Genomic DNA, 20,381 nt, shown 5'->3' on the forward strand with positions numbered 1-20,381 from the left:
CCTGGAGGTATATAGCAGCATATTATATTAATCTTCTTGGTGTTTCTTATGGATAGGACAGAAAACAGGACTTCAGCAGTTTGAAAAGTGGGTGGTGTGGTGTGCAGGAGCTGGAGGTTAAGGGTGTTTTTAAAGAGAATGGCTACTCCTCCTCCTTTCCTGTTTGTTCTATCAGATCTAAGTGTATTATACCCTGGGGGAAGAAAGACTTCATCTTGGATACTGGGTGTAAGCCAGTTTTTTGTAATGGCGAGTATATCAGGGTTGTAGTGGGCTATGAATGCATGTAGGTCTGTTAGCTTATTGGTAATACTTCTTATGTTGAGATTTAGGATTAGCAGGTTAGATGTTTGTCTAGCTGAGAGGGGACCTGGATTTGGGTGAATGTCACCAGAGGTTAGCAGAATGGCAAGAAGTTCAGTCTTAGACCTTGTGGCAGCTCCAGTGGGTCTGAAAGATGGATTTAATGGGTTCTTGTGGATTTAGGAATTCCAGAGATAGGTGGTATAAGGGGATTGTCCACTTTACCAAAATTCTAAGTTAGTAAATTGAATAAGTAAATTGAATACACCTTGAAGTAATAGATCCTGTAGTGTTAGATCAGTTTTACTATATGAAATGCTTAATTTGTTCTTAGAAACCCTCTTGTATATATTCTCTTCTGTCAAGAATTCAGACATTTTAACTGAATAATCGAGAGTCTACGTCACCTTCCTTATCTGGTTTCATAATCTGGAGAGTTCTGTCGCTTCAGATAGACTATAAAGTTTGTATCTCGAGGGGGGGGGGGTCAAGTTAATTGACTTCAAAACACTGTTGTTCCAATCCCTTCTAAAGCCCTGTTCACAGACTCTTTTGAAAGCTGCTACCATAAGGTTAGTTGGAGGTAGGAAGACACTTTTTTTCTTTTTCAAATTCAAATATGTTGCTTCACTAGAAGGTAAGGTGTTACCAAAAAAATAAACTTAAATTGAGCGATGTTCTGTAAAGCTTTCACTGGACCAACGCCTGGATTAAATCCAACCTAAAAGATGGAACAAAATTAAAATCTTTTTTAAATAGCGAAGTCACATGTTCAGAAAATGATCTGTCAGTAAGATTAGAAACTGAAAAATTGTCCGTAGTGGGGTGGGGTAATACTGAATATACCAGCAGAATTCTATCACTCATCTTGATTTCCCTTTTTCCCCTTCGTGTACGATTCTTGCTGTAATTGTTCCTGCTGTTAGTGGGGTTGGAATGTACCAGATGTTCTTGTGGGTAGGAGTTGGAAGCTATACTTTCTGAGCATCACACTAAAGGGAATTCCACTGTGGTGTGGTCAGTGTGTGGTAGGGGTTATTGTTCCAACAAAGTTGGATCACAGAAATTAACAAGACTCTTGTCAATAAAAGATGCACCACCCCTAGTCGGTGGTTTGGATTAAGCTTGATCATTGTCATATTAATTTTAATTCCTTTCTAGTTTAAGTTTTTGTAACCTGTTGGAATTGTGATGCCTTGTCAGTCATGAGAAAAAAAATGTTAAACTGCTTGTTGTATACAGAAAAAAAGCAAGTAATTGATAATAGAAGTGTGTTGTGCTTTAATGTCCAGGCTGAGCTCACTTAGTTTGGCCTTCTTGTTGACCTTTATTAATCTTAACATTCTGATTCTAGTGCTATTACGTAAACCAATAAGCTTTTGAAAGAGTGTAGAGTCAGAAATAAGACCATTTGGATACTTCCACAATCGGAGGTCCTTGGGAACAATACGTCTCTGTATACATTCAGATAAACATTTTCCAACTGAAGAGCTTTCATTTTCCCCATTTTTTGTTCAAAAATATTGACTTGAATTTGCAGGATAGCATTAGAGGCAGTATTTTAGTTCATATGGCTCATAGGGATGTAACCAGTGTTGAAAATTGCCTTATCCAGTCATCTCAGGATGATTTCTGCTTCCAGGTCACTGATGGTAGTCTCCATGTGCTGAATGTCTCTGAAGTGGTCTCTGTGCATATCACTAACAGAAGATTGTTCATTGTTGTATAAATTCTCAGGGGCAGCAGGCATAGAAGAACTGTTAGATCCGTTGGCATTTTCAACAATAAAAGATTGAGCTGAAGAAGGAATAGTGTATTAGGTCAGCTGCTGTAAGAGAACCAACAACTCCCCCAGAAAAGGGTGGTATTGCATAGAAAAACCTCAGAAGAATTTGCTAAGTTAGGGGAACGTTTTCCATAACCATGCTTTTGCAACAAGTGGATATGCCACTGAACAAACAAAGAAACAACAAAAGCTGGTCACCTGAAAACTAAGGAAATGTCAACAGGGGGCAAAAGGCAATGTCTAAAAACTAATTTATTAAAACAGTACTTGAGGGTTTCCTGAGCAGTGGTCTAATTTTAAACATGCGTTCAATACTTCAACTGCCTTTTCATCATTTACTCACCATGTTAGTTTTGACAGTATTGATTATCTAGAAGTTGCCACTGGGAAAAACACAGTCCTCAAAAATTACATCTCTAATATTTTCATGAAGAAAACATTTTCCAACTCGTATTTACATTTTGATAGCAGTCATCTACCCAACCAAAAGAGAGGTGTAGTCAAGAGCCAAATGATCCATTTGTCTAGACTTGTTAGAGAGACAGCTATTTTTTAATGAGCAAGAGTCCCTGATTAGTTTATTTATCGCCCAAAGCAACAGTTTGTTAGACATTAAAGAAGAAGTGGTCAGAGGTAGAAGTTCTAAGTTTTGCCTCTTGCTGTGCAAACCAGTCGTTTCTGACGGGACTATTTTTCAAGACATTAATTCTACTTAAACAAGAATTTATACCACAATTTGTTCTTTGTGATACCTATGCTTATGGCTCCTACAAATGTGTAAAGACTTTCTGTGACAATTGGAATTTAATTTTCACTGTTGAAATGAAGGCCAAGCTAGAGGATTTTCCATGAATAGTTTTCAGTAGAGGCTGGAACATCAAAAATTTACTGGAATCTGAACAGCCTTCTCCTTTAAGTTAGCACAAGAAAATGACCAAATCGCTCTAAGTAATGTTTTACATTCACAAAGGACCATACATTAATGTTGAAAGTTTCAGCAGGACTCTATCTTGTCCCTGCAGAGGTAACTGTGAACTCTCTATGGTTGTGTTCCTTGCACAGTGTGTTTCCTTCTCTGATTATTATATAGGCAAAACAACTTGGAAATTAAAGGACAGAATCCGAGAACCTTATTATGACATTACAAAAAGAAAAAAAATACTAATGCTTTATACAAACACAGTTAGTTTGTAATAATTTTAAGAAGTTTGTGTTTTTTTGTAATGGATTTTATACAACGCAACTCGGGGGGGGGGGGGTGGAGACACCAACAACATGCTCGAGTTCTTGAAATGTGTTGGCATCTTAAACTTAATTCCAGTGTTTCTCCTTATTTCTTCAGCAGTGTGCTTAAATTTAGTGCTGTGAACCTGTGATTGGACTGTGAAAATTTATTTATTTCATCCTTGTGAGCTCACTCTATTTATTTTTACTTTTTACCTTTGCCGTTACTGTTTACATGGTTCTCTGTGATGCATTCCAGAATTGTGTGTATTTTAAGATTACTGGTTTTTACTTTTAAGAGATAATTGATCTAATTGAACTAATTTACTTGTTCTACTGTGAATTGGGTCATACATTTTTAAATGTGGCGCATCAGGTAATCTGCTTACTCTGACGTTTTGCAACTGTCGGAACGAAAGTGCTCAGGTAGTGTTTTAATACTTCAGTTTTTAGATGTTGCCATTTACCACTATGGACATAATCTGTGTTTTTATCATTGTGAATTGTACTTACTTGCAACATAGCTGACATGTTCATGTCATACTGTTGCAGTGTTGGAGCATCAGTGACTTGTTTTTGAAATTGCTGAAACTGTTTTCTTCCGCCTAGTTCCATTCCTGGGCTATGTCTTGCTGTAACATCTTTTTTCAGGCATATTTATCTTGGACGTATTGGGTATAAATGTAAGGTACTTTTTTAATTCCAAGAAGTCTCTTTTTAAAGGAGAACCGCCCCCACAGACTCAAAAAACATGTTTATCTCATCATGGTGTAGTGTTTTCTACATTTTAACACCACTCTGGGACTATTTACAGGTTTTTAGATATTTTTATACATAATTGCTGAGTCTGACCACATGGAGTCTGGCATCTTGAAGTAATTCTGATTGTTTAGTCTGCTTCTAGGTATCCCAGAATTCATTGTTTATCTGTAAATAATTGCATCATATCTGCCACTTTTTCCCTAAGGCTCGTGTCACTGCACTGATTTTACAGGCATTCACTGCTGTGTTGTCGTCACATAGGTTTGGTTAACATTTTTTTCCTTTTTCAATGACTACTTCAAACACAAGCAGTGCAAATGCCACAGAACAGAATTGAAAAGTGCATTTTATTGCTGCTTCCTCTTAAAAATGCAAACTTGATTTTTTTTGTGATTCCTGAATTGTAGTTCTTCAAGGTATCTCCCCTCTCCCTTCACACCTACCTTCCCTAGCTATCAAAGTGCTAAGGGTAATTTGACCCATTATCTGTATGTGATTGACAGCTCACAGCAGGTGACCTGACTAATGTACTGTTTGGTCGCAGGCTTTCCTTCCTTACAGTGGGGCACTTTTTTTGTTGCACTCCTCCTGCTTTCAAATTTAGATCTGAGGTCCATAGCACTGGGAGAAATCACAGCTTTGCAAACCATCAAACTACCAGTTTCTTTCCTTCCAGTTTGGTTAAATAGCTAACAACTGGATAGACTATAAAGATGATATACTATACTAGTTCAAACAGTCAAAGCCAACAATGTAGGGGGTGACTCACTTTTACCAATGCCATTGGTAAAATCTGGAACTCCCTCCCCCCCCAGCCTTTCCTGCATTTCCTCCCTAAGCCTCTTCAAAAAAAGATTAAATCACCATCTAAAGTCACATTGGCTCTGCCAATGCTCAAGTCCTGACTAACCCTTTCTCAGACAGGTATAGATCCCTTCCTAGAAGCATCCCCTCTTTATTTCTTGTTTCTCTCTCCTCTTAACCAAAGTGATTAGCCTAGAAGGAGAATTGGTATGCTGGAATCTGTGTTTATATTTTTTATCCCTGATATTGTATGTGAGAGTCCAACCACACTGTACTTCATCTCCTTTGTTGCATCTACTAATATAGAAGATAAAGTTGTTTTTTGTTTTATTTTGCTGTCTTTGTTTTATTACAATGTATTAATCTCTGTTTTTACTGTGGAGCTTTTCTCCCTGGGCCTCCGCTGAAAATGGACATATATCCAGTTGGACTATCCCAGTCAACAAATGTAAAATAAAGTAAATAAATATATTTCATGTACTTGCATGATAGTAGTAGCATGTTTTGTTAAGTGGGTAATTTAAGATTAAGGTATCACATACTTCATGTAATCTTATGTATTGTTGTCTATTAATAGTGACAGACATCTGCTTCCTATGTAAAAAGATGCAATTAATGTGTATGCATGGTCATTGCAAATGTATGCTCTTTGTTCATGCAGCTGTTACTGTACTGTTGCCTGTACTTCCTCACTGTACTTTGTCCCATATCAGTAGGGCTGTTCAGATAATTGAGATTATAGTTTGTCATTTAGATTAGAATACAGTGAGCTGGGCAAGGCAGCTCTGACATCACTACGTGAGATGTTCACTGCCTCTTCTATAGAGCATGCAAATAAGGCAGTGGTTACATCACTTTGTGGGAGAAAACATAGCAAGAGGTCTGGCAGACATGACATCAGCAATTAAGAGCCAGCTAGAGGTTTTTCAACTGGGTTTTCAAACTGAAACTAAAACAGTACAGAAAGGTAGGAAGGCCTACAAGGTAAAACAGTAGAGTGGAATACTTTTCAAAGCTGTGCTGATTATTTTTTGAACCAGGATCAAATAACAGGGACTAAAATAGACAGCAGGTTGAGCAATCTGCTTTAATATCCCGTTGTTCTCCTTTAATGCCTTTTGTCTTGTAGCTGTGGTATTTGCATAACAAGTCATTGTTTTCTGGGAGCCATATTAGAATGTGACCTATGAATTTCAGGTTTGATGACTTCTTGTTTTACATTTGCTCATTTAAGTCCAAAGTAAGAGAATCAGCACTTGATGTTTACCACACCTTGGAAGCCTTCAATTACTTGCGCACTAGCTCTTTAGAGCAACCTCTTGTGCTGATGAAATGTCAAATGAAATTCTAAAGAATCTCTACCTTTCTAATGTATTGAACATGCACAATTTGGAGCTTGAGTTTTCTGGTTTTGTCAGAAACCTGGCTTGCATCTTGTATTGAGAAAAAAAATAGTGCTTGGCATTCTTGAGACCACTTCTACTGTAAGTAAACTTAATGTTCCTTTTTAATTACATTATTTAGGTGTTTGCTCTTCAGTACACATGCACAACTTGTCTTCAAAATGCTGATCATTCTGTTTCATTTGGGTCTAGATTCTTATTTTTGACACCTACATTTTTTGTCCCCTTAATTTTTGTTCTACCTTTACTTCTGAAGGTTATGGGTGCTTTTATAGGAATATGTACCACTGCCCACCTTATCAGGATTTTTTTGTATGTGACATTCTCCTAGCAAACTTCCTAATCCATATAGTAATGGCACACTGTGACTGCTTTGGTTCTACACAGTGGTTGTGATATCTTCGTGATTGAGTTTTGACCACATACAGTCCTAGTTTTTACATTGTGCTTTAGTTTTGCTGTTAATAGCTTCTCACAAGTTATGCAACCCTTAACATTATAACGTCTTTCCTTAACTGTAGCTGTTTGAAAAAGGAGTCTCAACTTTTTTGTCAGATTTCTTTTCATTGATTTTTTTCTATCAGAAAAGCAAAACCCATCATTTTATTGTTTTACTGACACACCAGCAGTGTTTGACCAAATGGTACCACCTGGTTTTCAGATCTTGGCTGATGGTCTATGCATATATATCTGAACTGTAGAACAGTCCCAAAACTTTACAAGTGTCTTCTGATGCATCAATATCAACTTTAAATTACGTATTCTATCTAAAGGCCTGGAATGCAAACCGGTTTTACTGCTTCAGATGCATTTTTACATTTCATTGCATCAAGTCTTTTCTTTTGCCATAACATATATTTCATTTTCATATTACTGTTCATAAGAATGCAGACTATTTTGACCATGTTTTTTTCCCATTTTGACATTTAAAGAAGGGTCTTTTGAGCATAAATTCTGCAAGATTAATTAAGAGCTATATAACTTTTTCTGTCATACTTGTAACCACCTCTTTTGGAAACTTGACCAGTTTGTTCTCCATTCTGGATTATAATTTTTGCATGGCTATCTTTTTTTTTTTTGTTTGCAACTATTAGTTTTATAAAATGCTCTGCATTCATTTTTGCTTGCTACTTATCAATCCCCCGATTAGACTACAACCATTTGTTCCCCTGTAGTTGTCCTTAGTACATGGTCACGAGCCATTTGAAGGGGCAGTTGGCAGCCATGAGGGTAGGTTGTACCATCACGGTGGCCTTTTAATGAGGATACGTAATGTAGGCCTTAGCCTTTCCCCTGGTTGAGGATGACTACTCTGCCCTCCCGTTGTAGCTGCACACTCCTGTGCATCCAAGATGAGGGCTCCACTGTATGTGGCTTCATGACCAAATGAGTGCACTAAGGCTATCCCTCGTCTCCGTGTCCCTCCTCCAAAGGGTTGTAACATGGGACAGCCATAATCTGACCCTCTGTCCTGGATGGACACACCCATCCTCTCCATACAAGCACCAACAGATGCCTGAGTTACTAATTGAATTTTGGTCACTTGGGTTGAGTCAGGGCTTTATAGGCCTGAGTCACTAATTGAACTTTGGTCACTTGGGTTGAGGCAGGGCTTTATAGCTCTACGCAGATGGAAGTGGCTTTTATTTCTAGTTTTTGATTGACTTGAATTTTGTCTTACAAACTTGCTTTTCATCAGACACTCAGTCATGTTGGGACACTTAATGAATGGCAGATGATGTGGTCTAAACTCCATGTGGTCTATATTACAGTGGAATTCTCTGGAATTGCTGTTACCCCACAACATTCTAATCACTGTAGCTAGCTTATTATCATTTAGAAAGTATATATCCCATATCTATCTTCAGCACTCCTCCATCCACTTCACCTTACTTGGTCAGCTGTTCCTGGCATGTATTGTCATCAGGTGGGTCCCCACTTGCTGGATTGATTGAAGTTGCTTTTATAGTTTTAGGCACCCCACTTTCAGAGTTGGGGAATGGTTGCTGAAGGATTCTTTGTTTTTGGTTTGCTGTAACAGATGTAAGATGTAAACATGCAGTAGCATGATGTACCACACTCCTGTGTGTGACCATTGTGACCACTCTATCTGCTCATGTCCATTGTGATGTGGACACCTAGTGGCTTCTTCCTTGGGTAGTGACCTACCTGTGGCTTCTAGTCCATCCTTATTACCCCCTGCAGACTGTGCAACCTGGGTACTAGTGTATCCCATGTCACTAGCATCCCAGGCAGGTGCCCCCCTCCTGACATTGGGCTGACTCTGTATTGGAATTCCATGTCACTAGTGCCTCAGACATATGCCATCCTCCTGACGTTGGGCTGACTCTGTACTGGAATCCCATATAACTAGTGTCCCAGACAGATGCCCCCCTCCTGACAGTGGGCTGAATCTGTATTGGAATCCCATGTCACTGGTGTCCCAGACAGATGTCCCCTCCTGACATTGGGCTGACTGTGTATTGAAATCCCATGTCACTAGTGTCCCAGACAGATGCCCTCCTCCTGACATTGGGGCAACTCTGTATTGGAATCCCATGTCACTAGTGTCGCAGACGGATGCCCCCCTCCTGACATTGGGCTGACTCTGTATTGGAATCCCATGTCACTAGTGTCCCAGACAGGTGCCCCCCTCCTGACATTAGGCTGACTCTGTATTGGAATGCCATGTCACTAGTGTCCCAGACAGAAGCCCCCCTCCTGACATTGGGCTGACTCTGTACTGGAATTCATGTCACTAGTGTCCCAGACATGTGCCCCCCCCCCTCCTGACATTAGGCTGACTCTATATTGGAATCCCATGTCACTAGTATCCCAGACAGAAGCCCTCCTCCTGACATTGGGCTGACTCTGTATTGGAATCCCATGTCATTGGTATCCAAGATGCCCTCCTCCTGACATTGGGCTGACTCTGTATTGGAATCCCATGTCACTGTTGTCCCAGACAGATGCCCTCCTCCTGACATTAGGCTGACTCTGTATTGGAATCCCATGTTACTAGTGTCCCAGACAGAAGCCCTCCTCCTGACATTGGGCTGACTCTGTTTTGGAATCCCATGTCATTGGTGCCCCAGACATATGCCATCCTTCTAACATTGGGCTGACTGTGTATTGGAATCCCATGTCACTGTTGTCCCAGACGGATGCCCTCCTAACTTTGGGCTGACTCTATATTGGAATCCCATGTTAATAGTGCCCCAGACAGATGCCCTCCTTCTGACATTGGGCTGACTCTGTACTGGAATCCCATGTCACTGTTCTCCTGGACAGATGCCCCCCTCCTGACTTTGGGCTGACTCTGTGTTGGGATCCCATGTCACTAGTGTCCCAGACAGGTGCTCCCTCCTAACATTGGGCTGACTCTGTACTGGAATCCCATATCACTAGTGTTCTAGACAGATGCCCTCCTCCTGACATTGAGCTGACTGTATTGAAATCTCGTGTGGCTGGTGTCCCAGGCAGATGCCGTTCTCCTGATATTGGCTGAGTCTCTATTGTAATCACATGTCGCTGGTGTCCGACAGATGCCCTCCTCTTGACATTGGGCTGACTGGATTGGAATTGCGAATGCAAGGCATAATTAAGTTGGAACCTGTTACATAGTCAGTCCCAGTATTGTCAGATTGTCGAAGCTGTGTGCAGATGTTCATCGTGTTACACTGCTGCAGTCATCACACTTGGGTTATCCTGCCGTCAGGCGGTCCCGCATTCGGCCAGAGTTCCAAAGTCTTGGTCTGGCGTCGGTTGCTGTCGCTTCTTCCCTGACATCAGTGCACCAGGGGTATATAATATGCATCAGACGCCATTTTCTTCAGTTTTTCTTGCCACGCAGTGTCCGAAGCAGAAGCAGTTCGCAAGTGCCGGTCGGCCGACTCCTGAGATTTTTGAAGTCGAATTTCAGATCCGAAGTCTTCAATAAAGCTACGTACCCCGTTGGGGAAACCTTTTTCTTGCCTCAGACCGATGTCAGAAAAAGTTAATAATTGTATTTCTTGTGGGAAGCAAATACCTCATAAGGACTTCCACTCTTACTGTATTCCATGCCTAGGCCCTGATCACGACGTCACTAGTTGGCGGTTTTGTGCTAGATTCGACAAACACACTATAAAGAGACATTTTGATTTTGCTTTACACTACTTTGGCCGAAGGTTCAATTATGCCATGCCGTCAGATCAGCCGATGACCTCAGTACCGAAAAAGCGCAAAGACAAGGATAAAAACAGGCATCCGAGGTCCAAAACCGACAACGAAACCTCTTCTAGGCCAGTCGCCAGTTCTCAGTGAGGTGCTTTCGCAGCCCCTGACACCCGCTACCTCAGAGCCACAGACTGCTTCCGACTCCCATGTGGATACATCTAGGTCTCTGGAAACTCAAGGTATTGGGCCTACGGAAACTAATCCCTCAGATGGGTCTGGAGCCGCTGAGCAGGCACCGGCTTCTGAGGGTGTTTTCAGACCTTCACAACTTACCATTAAAACAACAGCCAAGACAAAGGTACCTTTAAAGACAAAGAAACAAGTACATCATTCTCCTGGACAGTCCTCCATGCCTAAGAAACTGATGCTTAAAATGGCCGAAGACCTCGTTACTCTAAGCAGGGGTTCCCATCCCCCTCCTGAGAAAAGGCCTAGGCAGGATACAGATGGACTCCTCTGATCAGGTTAACATTTCCTCTGATTCCTCTTCAGACCAGGGATACTCTTTACCCCCCTATGAGGACTCTGATGCTGAGGAATCTATCCCTTCAGCCTCTCCTCCTGAGGATTACTCTTTTGGGGAAACTTTACATACCATGAGGGAACATTTCCATTGGGAAAGTCAGGAATACTCAGAACCCAAGAAAAGGCTCAGGGATTTCCTCTTATTGCCTCGGCACAGGCCCCTGGCTATTCCACCTGTGCTAGACATTGTGGATGATGTGTTCTCTGAATCCAGCTTATCTCCTGACTCTCTGCCCCCTGTTCCAGCCAAGCCAGATAGGTATTATAGAGTCCCTGACTCTCTCAAGTTTCTTTACAAAAACCCTTCTGCTGATCCAGAAACTATTTCCCAGGGTCTGAAAGGGGTTAAGGCTTCCATTGCAAAAAATCCAGTACCCTCTGACAGAGATTCTAGAGCTTTGGATAGATGGGGGAAGAAAGTATACACGTCTGCAACTTTAGCAGTAAGAACTTTAAATTGCCAGTTTCTCATGCTTAAGTACCAACAATATTTAATGGCTCCGTTAAAACAGAAAATGCTTGCTAACTCAGAAGCTCCTGATTTAAAAGAAATGCAGGATTTATTGCATGCAGTTGAACAGGTGGGAAAACATACTCTGCAGTGTGGTTTTGATTCTTTAGAGGCCTCTTGTAGAGCCGCGGTTACAGGTTCTGTTATTCGAAAACATGCTTGGTTAAAAGAACAGAGTTTACTTGATCATGTTAAGGCAAAGTTATTGGATGCTTCTTTACAACATGATACCTTGTTAAGACAGAAGAGGTGTTAAAGAAAATGGAGGATAAAGCTAAATCTATGCAAACAGTCAAGGATTTCTTACAGGTACAGCCACCTCGGTTTAGCAGAAATTGGCCAACAAAAAATTGGTCCTTTCCAGTGTCAGACAGGCCACAGAGAGGCAGATACAGACGCCCAAGAGGCAGATCTCAACCCCAAGGCTCAAACAGACAACGACAGTGGGGCACCTCAACCTCAAAAGGAGGTGAGGGACAAGTCTCAACCTTACAGGAAACAATCACAATGACTTTCCTTTGCGTACGCCAAGCACGTCCCTTCTGGAAGCCCCCTTAGGGGGAAAACTAGCACTTATTTCTCAAAACTGGCAAACAATCACCCAAGACAAATGGGTCCTGAATATTGTGTCTCAAGGTTACAGATTCCACTGCCGTACTTTACCAAAGCTAAAAGGAATGGGCAGAGGCACAAAAACAAATTTCAGCCCTCATGGACATGAGAGCTATACAAAAAGTACCACAAGAGGAACAAGGACAAGGATTTTTCTCAAGACTCTTCCTGGTCCCCAGAAAGGACAAAGCCTGGAGGCCTATACTGGATCTTTCAATTCTGAATACTTACCTGGATATTCCAAAATTCAAAATGTTGACATTACAGCAGCTTCTGCCCATGTTGGGCAAGAAGGCGTGGCTTGTTACTCTGGACCTCAAAGAGGCATACCTGCATGTCCCTATCAGACAAAATTGCAGAAGATACCTCCGATTCAAAGCTGGTACCAATTCTCTGCACTGCCCTTTGGCTTATCTACTGCGCCCAGGGTCTTCACAATGTGCCTGGCACCAGTAATTGCATTTTGCAGACAAAAAGGAATTAAAATATATCCATACCTGGACGACTGCCTCATTCAAGCAGAGACAAAAGACATTCTTCTACAGCATCTGGCGTTTGTGAAAAAGTTGCTAATTTCTCTAGGGTACACAGTAAATGAAAAGAAGTCAAAACTAGTGCCCTCACAACAGACTGCATTCCTGGGTGCCAGCTTAAATACAACGGCCCAGATGGCTTACCTCACGCCAGAAAAACAAGTGCAACTAACTCAGTATTTTCCACTACTGGCAAAAAGTCCCATCTCCCTGCAAGAAAACTTCTGCAGGCCCTGGGATTCATGGCATCCTGCATACTACTAATACCATATGCCAGACTGCATATGAGGAAATTACAATGGTACCTAAAAAGTGTTTGGACTCGACATTCTCACAGTCTGGAAGCAGTAATTCCAATAATTCCCTGCCTACAACAGGAGTTTCGATGGTGGGCACAGGCATGTCACCTAAACAAGGGTCAGCCTTTTACCCACCCCACAGCCAGGCAAGCTCTAACATGTGTTTCGAGTTACGCCTGGGGAGCACACATGGCAGGAAAATGCATTCAGGGCAAGTGGACCACAGACCAGATGCATCTTCACATCAATCAAAAAGAGATGTTGGCTGTTCAAAATGCCCTAACAGCTTTCAAGGACCTTCTACATCCAGGACAACTATTACTAAAGACAGACAACACCACAGTAATGTGGTACATAAACAAACAAGGGGGCACTCATTCTTATCCCCTATGCAGGCAAGCCATGACCTTGTGGAACACAGCTCTAACGTACCACGTTCACCTGCAAGCACATTTCCTGCCAGGAAAGAAAAATACTCTGGCAGACTACCTAAGCAGAAATATCATGGACCCTCACGAATGGAAATTGAATCCAAAAATCTTCAGCATGACAACACAAAAATGGGGATGCCCAGACATAGATCTTTTTGCCTCCCCTCTGAATTGCCAACTACAAAATTCTGCACAAGGACTTATCACAAACAAGCATGGAAAGTGGATGCTCTTCTGTTCAGCTGGAAAAACCTAAAAGTCTATGCCTTCCCACCACTGCCTCTCCTTTCAAAGGTACTCCTAAAAGCCAGACAAGAAAAAACACAGATGATCCTGATTGCTCCAGACTGGCCACGCCAGCACTGGTACCCTATCTTAAGGAACTTGGCTCAGGCCCCACCATGGATTTTGCCCCAAATTCCACACCTTCTGACTCAACAAAATAATCAGATCCTGCATGGTCAGCTCAAAACCCTAAACCTGGCTGCATGGCAGATACTTTAGTCAAGCAGGCAACACCTCTCTCTAAAGCTGTTATGGATGTCATTTTGGAGGCCAGGAGGCCTAGCACCAGGAAAGCTTACTCAGAAAAATGAAAGAGATTCTGCGCCTGGAACCAGGCTCACAGCCTTGACCCTCTTGTTCCAAACATTCCTCAGATTTTACAATACTTAACTGAGATGCTGGACAGAGGCCTATCCTTTTCATCAGTTAAGATTCACGTATCTGCCATTTCTGCACATTACAACACGGATCCTCCTTTATTCTCTCATCCCTTGCTAAAGCAGTACCTCAATGGGGCTACAAACATAAGACCGCCCCGGAGAGCACCAACTTGGGACCTCAACTTCGTTTTGGAAAAACTGACCCCACCACCTTTTGAGCCAGCCAATACAGCCGATCTAAAATTTTTTATCTTGGAAAACAGCTCTGCTCCTGGCAGTAACTTCAGCATGAAGAGTCTCAGAGCTACAGGCATTAATGGCAGTGGTACCTTTTTATAATTTTTCATCAGGACAGGGTATCTTTAAGGATAAACCCTACCTTCATGCCAAAGATGGTATCTAGTGTGGCTCTTAACCATACCATCCATTTGCCTACTTTTTATCCAAACCCCCAAAATAAAGGGGAGAAACTTCTGCATTCTTTGGACATACACAGGCAGCTACGCTTCTACTTGGACAAAACAAAAACTTTCAGGAAAACTGATCAACTGTTTGTAGCATATGCTGCAGGATCACAAGGCAAGGCTGTCTCAAAGCAGACAATATCCAAATAGATAGGACACTGTATTTGGTACTGCTACACACAGCATGGAAAATCAGTCCCTGATAACATTAGGCCTCATAACCAGTAAATCCAAAGCAAACTAGTAAAAAACAAATAGTGAACCGTTGAGGAAACCAGAACTGGAAAATGCTTGTAAAAAAGTCACTGACTGTGCAGGATATCCACGCCAAAAAACGAAGCTCGCAAATAGTCAAGAAAATTTATTGAAGCGCTTTTCGTTTACCTATTTAGGTAAACTTCTTCAGAAAACATTATACACTGTTAAACCAACTTTAAATAGTATGACATCATGGTAAGTTTAGGCTGAAACCAATTAACAAGTTAATTGAAAGTGAAAAAATAAAGGTATACTGGCTCAAAACTTTAAAATACTAACAGTTCTGTTGTAAACAACCCACCTTAAAACAGTGTAAATAACACTATATGCATCAAAAGTGTGATAAAATCACTACTCATAAAAATTACTAGTTAAAAAGTTTCCTTTTTAAATAACTCACTAAAAAATGACTTCACATTGAAATTAGAAATATAAAAATAAAAAATAATACTTCACATTGACCATAGAAAATTTTTATCTACATATACTATACTAATGTTAAAAAATATATATGCAGATTAAATCATGTCAATGTCAAACATTAAAGTAGATACTTTAAAAAGGTTAGTGGAAATTAACCTCTAGTCAAACAAGAAGGATGTAACACCCTCCTTATACTATTAAAATTCCAACTTGAAAATTACATTTATATTATCTCTTCAAACTCAAAATTAGGCCTCATTCCACCAGGGCAACAGCCACTTCAACAGCCTTTCTCAGAGGAGTACCTACCAAGGAAATTTTGGAGGCTGCAACTTGGAGTTCAGTGCACACCTTCACTAAGCATTACCACCTGCCTCTTTACTCTAAATCCAGAGCAGGATTTGCCACTGCAGTTCTGCAGGGCCTCTTAGCCAATCCTAACTCTTTATAGACCAGCCACCCAAACTTAGCTTTGGGATTCAACCCAAGTGTGATGACTGCAGCAGTGTAACACGATGAACATAGTACAGTTTTGTACCTGCCATAAATGTAGATGTTCGAGTATTCACACTGCTGCAGTCCAGGTTACCCTCCCTCCAATCCATCCCCTCTGAACTAGCTGGACTTATCTATACCCTTCTATCCTATGCAACCTTTTGGGGTGTATTTGCTGTTAACTGAAGGTATTGTTTTTATTTTATATGTATTTTTTTTATTAGCAATATGTATTGCCTACCCACTTGGGGGCACCTGACATCTGGGGCAAGAATAACTGAAGAAAATGGCGTGTGATGCATATTATATACCCCTGGCGCACGGACGTCAGGGAAGAAGCGACAGCAACCGACGCCGGACCAAGACTTTGGAACTCTGGTCGACTGCGGGGACCACCTGACGGCAGGATAACCCAAGTGTGATGACTGCAGCAGTGTGAACACTCGAACATCTACATTTATGGTAGGTACAAAACTGTACTTTCTTTCAGTTGCACTTGTCTGTTTAGCTAAAATGAGCTTCACTATTTTTTGGTTTGTTTTTGTGTTTGTGGGAGGCTGTTTTTGCAAGGGGATATTTAAGTTAATTCTATTTTATGCACTTCAATGTTTGACTTTTACTTTTCTGAAATCAGCAGCAGTTTGAGTTCAGTTTTATTGCTGTAAGATTTTGGGGGTCACTTTACCAATTGTCTCTGTTAACCCATGATCCACAGTTGTGTGACTGTCGAGTTAAGATATTTATCTCTAAGGAGATAGAGAGCAAAGCTCCCCACTACATGTGATGCAAGAGTGCTTTACCCCCTTCATTTTTTGAAAATCATTGTACCGATTTTATTTTAAGTATCAATTTTAGTGTAGTCAGATGTTTGATTACTTTATGAAATTTCAAGGCACAGTATTTTATGTTAAGCAGTAGAAATACAACAATATTAAAATGTAGGTACTGCACTAACCATAAATAATTTATTCTGATGACTACTATTGTGAAAATTTGAGCATGTAACTCTGACTTTTCACCTGATTTTGCAAATCAAGGTGTATTCTAAAATATTGTATGGAAAACAGTTACTGTATTGTTGCTACAAGTTGTGCTGTGGTAATCATTTATTTATTCATTTATTTGCTGGCATGCTTTTGTATTTTCTTATTAATGGACATGTAGATCCATTTATTTGTTTCCAGTTAACTTGTGGCTTTCTTCTAGTTTTCATTTCTCTCTACAGTACGGTTTGCTTTACTCTCCATTCTGTTTATGGTTTCTTCTCTTTTTTTTTTTTTTTTTTTTTTTTAACTAGGGGTCATCCATGTATGGAGATGGTCCTTTGGAAGCCCCCAGGGAGAATCATTCAGGAGACTATTTGTGCTTTTATTAGTGGGTCTGAAACTACCCTGGGATCACAGGTCCAGAAGAAGGCTACAGAGAAGGAGGGAGAGACTATGACCACTGAGACTGCTGCAGACTGCTCACGTCCTTCGCTCTTCTTGGACCGCAGCACCAAGATGCAGGTTTTGTTGCCCGATTGTGATGAAGAGATGGAACTGTGATCTCGTAAAGCTGTGGGGCTTGAGCTTTGGACTGGCCTATGAAAAGGAAATTCAATCTGCAGTCAATCAAGGAAGACACTTCACATCTCATACTTTTGAGAGATTTATGGTGGTTTCACATGGACGTATGCAGTTATTATCACGTACTTTATTATTTGTAACTATCTCCTAAGAGAGTACTCCATAAAATATTTTGTATATTTTTTTTAATGGTCTCAGAATAATGTTCTCTGTAAAAGACGTTTGTACAGTGTGAATGATGTCAGATGTGGACATAAGGGACTGAGGCCACATTAGTAGTGGTCCAGTCAGCATCTGTAAATCGCTGTAAGCCTGAAAAACGGATCATTTCGAACATTTTCTGTGTGTGCGGTGTGTGTTTGGACTGAAGAAAAGCAGACGTTGTTTTGCGGCTAGAGTCATATCCCTCCCCCTCTGCATTTCATTTCAATTTGAAGGAACAGTGTAGTTAGCTGCAAGTAACATTTGACAAGGAATCTGATAAAATGTGCAGCCCTTCGGGGGATGTCACCACAAGCCCCATGCCTGTTCAGCTTTATTGTACTGAGTAGTGTTGCTATACATTGTTTTTATTTTTTATTTTATTTTTGTTTTTTTATTTTTTTTTTTATAAAGTACTTAGTGCCACTCATGTAACTTTTTTTAGAAGTAATGTATTCGGCAGACCTTAAAGTAAATGCTTTCTTTGTGCCTGGAAAATCTAGTTGAGAGTTAAATTTTGCCATACAGAAAGCTGCTTTCAAGGATATGTTTAAAGTTTGCAGCTGATTGAGCTTGATATATCAGCAGGTCTTTTGAAAGTTTAGGGGAGGGTACCTTCAGGAGTGGAGATAGATCCTGATTTTGGTGCAGGCTCTGTGACAAGTGCATGCTATAAACATGAGAGTCTACATAGCATTTGCAGTGGAAGGCACTCATGTAGTTATTCTGTTTGTTAGTAAAACTCAGATATTGCAGTCAGCAGCATGTCGAGTGACAGTAGTTAAAAAAAATGTTACAGATGGAAATAACAAAGTAACTTGTTGAGCACAGTACTGTCTTTTCAGTTGGCATTTAAATCAAGTCCTTACTGCATGCGTTTAGTTTCTGACAGTATACCTGCTGCTACAGTTTGATATTACTTTTTTATATTTAGTGTTTAAGAATACATTGGATTTGTTTTCTTAAGAATGGAGGAAGATGAGATAAAAGGCTTTGTATGTGGCTGTCAGAATCGTTTTGCTTTAATGTTGATCTTCATTTGCAGAGGAACTGCCACACCCTGTGGTGCTGACATCGTCTTCGGGTGTTGCATTGGTGCTGTTTTTTAGGCAGGTATAACATCGCAGTCTGGTTGACAGAATGCCATTCCTGTCTATTCAAATGCTAGCTCACAACTGGTGTTCTGTACCTCCTTCAGTATATTTGCAGAGATATTCCAGGGTGTCTGCTCCCTCCCAAGCCCACTAAACAAGGTTTTCATTCCATGGTTATCTTGCAGTAAAATGAGTTAGAATTTTGGTGTTAGTGGGGGTATCGTTTAGGGTGAATTTCTTTGAAACACTGACATTTCCTGGCTGCAGCTCGCTTTCAGCTAGGTTTGTGGCTGTGTGAGATTTTGAAGGAGTTTGCTGCACTCTTTCTAATCCATTTATCTTTGCATTGACTGTTGCTATTTTTCCCTCTGTCATGCCATCGGATGTCCTCATGCTAGCCTGCTGCACCAGCTAGCTGTAACCCTGTGGCTTGACATTTCTGCAGATTCTTTGAACTTGCATGTGTTTTTCTCACTTATCATGTGCCTGTAAAAGCTACCCCAGGAAATTTAATGCAGTTTAATTGATAATATGTACTAGGAAATTCTATAATTTGGTTCAAAATGAAGCACCTGTAGATATCATGGGCTAAGGACTGCTTTACCAATGTGTCTGAATTTTAAAGCATATAAAAGAAGTAAAATGCTTAGAAAATAATTTCCAAAACATGGTTGGCATGAGCCTATCATTGACATAATGTATGTGAGTAGAAGCCACAGTGATGAAGGTTTTTCCTGCTCTGGATGTTGAGGCTTTCAGAAGAAAAATACTTTGTATATTTGGGGGAGCAGACATATGTTTTAACGGGCGAAGTCTTGGAGACCGCCATCCCACCAAATCCTTTGGCTCGCACAGCTGCACTGTCATAGAAAAGAGATGTGACAAGATAAAGTCAGACATGCTTCTGACTCGTGCTCATCATGAAGAAACTTGGTTTGTGCCAGTGTTACTGGCAACCTTGGTAGGAAGGGGTCTGAAAGGTTGTTAGATGCCTGTCTCCTTTAGATTACCTAAGTTTGAATGCCAGTCCAGTTATCAGAGAGGTGGTCCCAAGCAAGTTGATTATAGCCAGCATGTGTGTGCTTCTAGTTCTCCAATCTTAAGTAGAAGTCCAAATTTCAGAAGGTGAGCTGAGTACAGTGAATTGAGGCCAGCATACTTCCATGCTGTAAGTGACCCAGGTGCAAATAGTGGTCCAGGCATTGAGGGAGGGAGTTGTGAACACTGCCTTTATTGATTCTGATGGCCTGGATTCATTTAGTGGCTGAGGTGTTGGAGGCCCCCTTTGGGGATGGGGGGTATGACTGGGTCTTGCCTCTACAGTTCAGTGACTCAGGTTACAGGTTCCTGGGGGCCAAGATGGTCAGAGGGCGTGATCAGTGTGTCTCCTTGCTGACACTGACCCAGGTTTGAGTAGCAGCCTGAGCAACAATAGCCATTTTTGGAGAGGGGATCCTAGCCTGTGTGTCTTCTAAAGAGCAGACTGCGACTCAGTGATTTGTAAAGAAGCCAAGGGGAAGTCCTGTGTGCATCCAGACAGCAGCTTAGGTCCATCAGTTAAACTTTGATCTGCAGAACTACATGCCAACAGAAATTGGACTCCTGTCCTTTTTATGTCTGTGCTTGGGCAAAAGGTGTCAAGGTAGGCCAGTTTGACATCCCTGGCCTAACCACCGTTATTCGTGGGCCATCAGTACTCCAGCTGTTGCCACTTAGTGGCAGTAAGTGAAGTGGATAACTGTGGGTCGTAACATCAAACACTATCAGTGCAGTCTTTTGTGCTACAAACTAAACAGATAACT

The 20,381-nt window shown here is 41.0% G+C and overlaps 1 protein-coding gene across 1 annotated transcript in view; it reads left to right on the forward strand.

Moving 5' to 3' along the window:
- The window catches only part of LOC122814064, a 361,643-nt gene extending 343,149 nt beyond the window's left edge, over positions 1 to 18,494 (forward strand). The window contains exon 5 of the mRNA XM_044086674.1: positions 17,014 to 18,494. Within this exon, the coding sequence (XP_043942609.1) occupies positions 17,014 to 17,263 (250 nt within the window). The 3' untranslated portion in view covers positions 17,264 to 18,494. The remainder of the gene's footprint in view (positions 1 to 17,013) is intronic.
- The last annotated feature ends 1,887 nt before the right edge of the window (positions 18,495 to 20,381 follow it).

This window comes from Protopterus annectens, chromosome 10.part0 (genome assembly GCF_019279795.1).
Source record: "Protopterus annectens isolate FY-2018-M chromosome 10.part0, PAN1.0, whole genome shotgun sequence".
Taxonomy (NCBI): Eukaryota; Metazoa; Chordata; order Ceratodontiformes; family Protopteridae; genus Protopterus; species Protopterus annectens.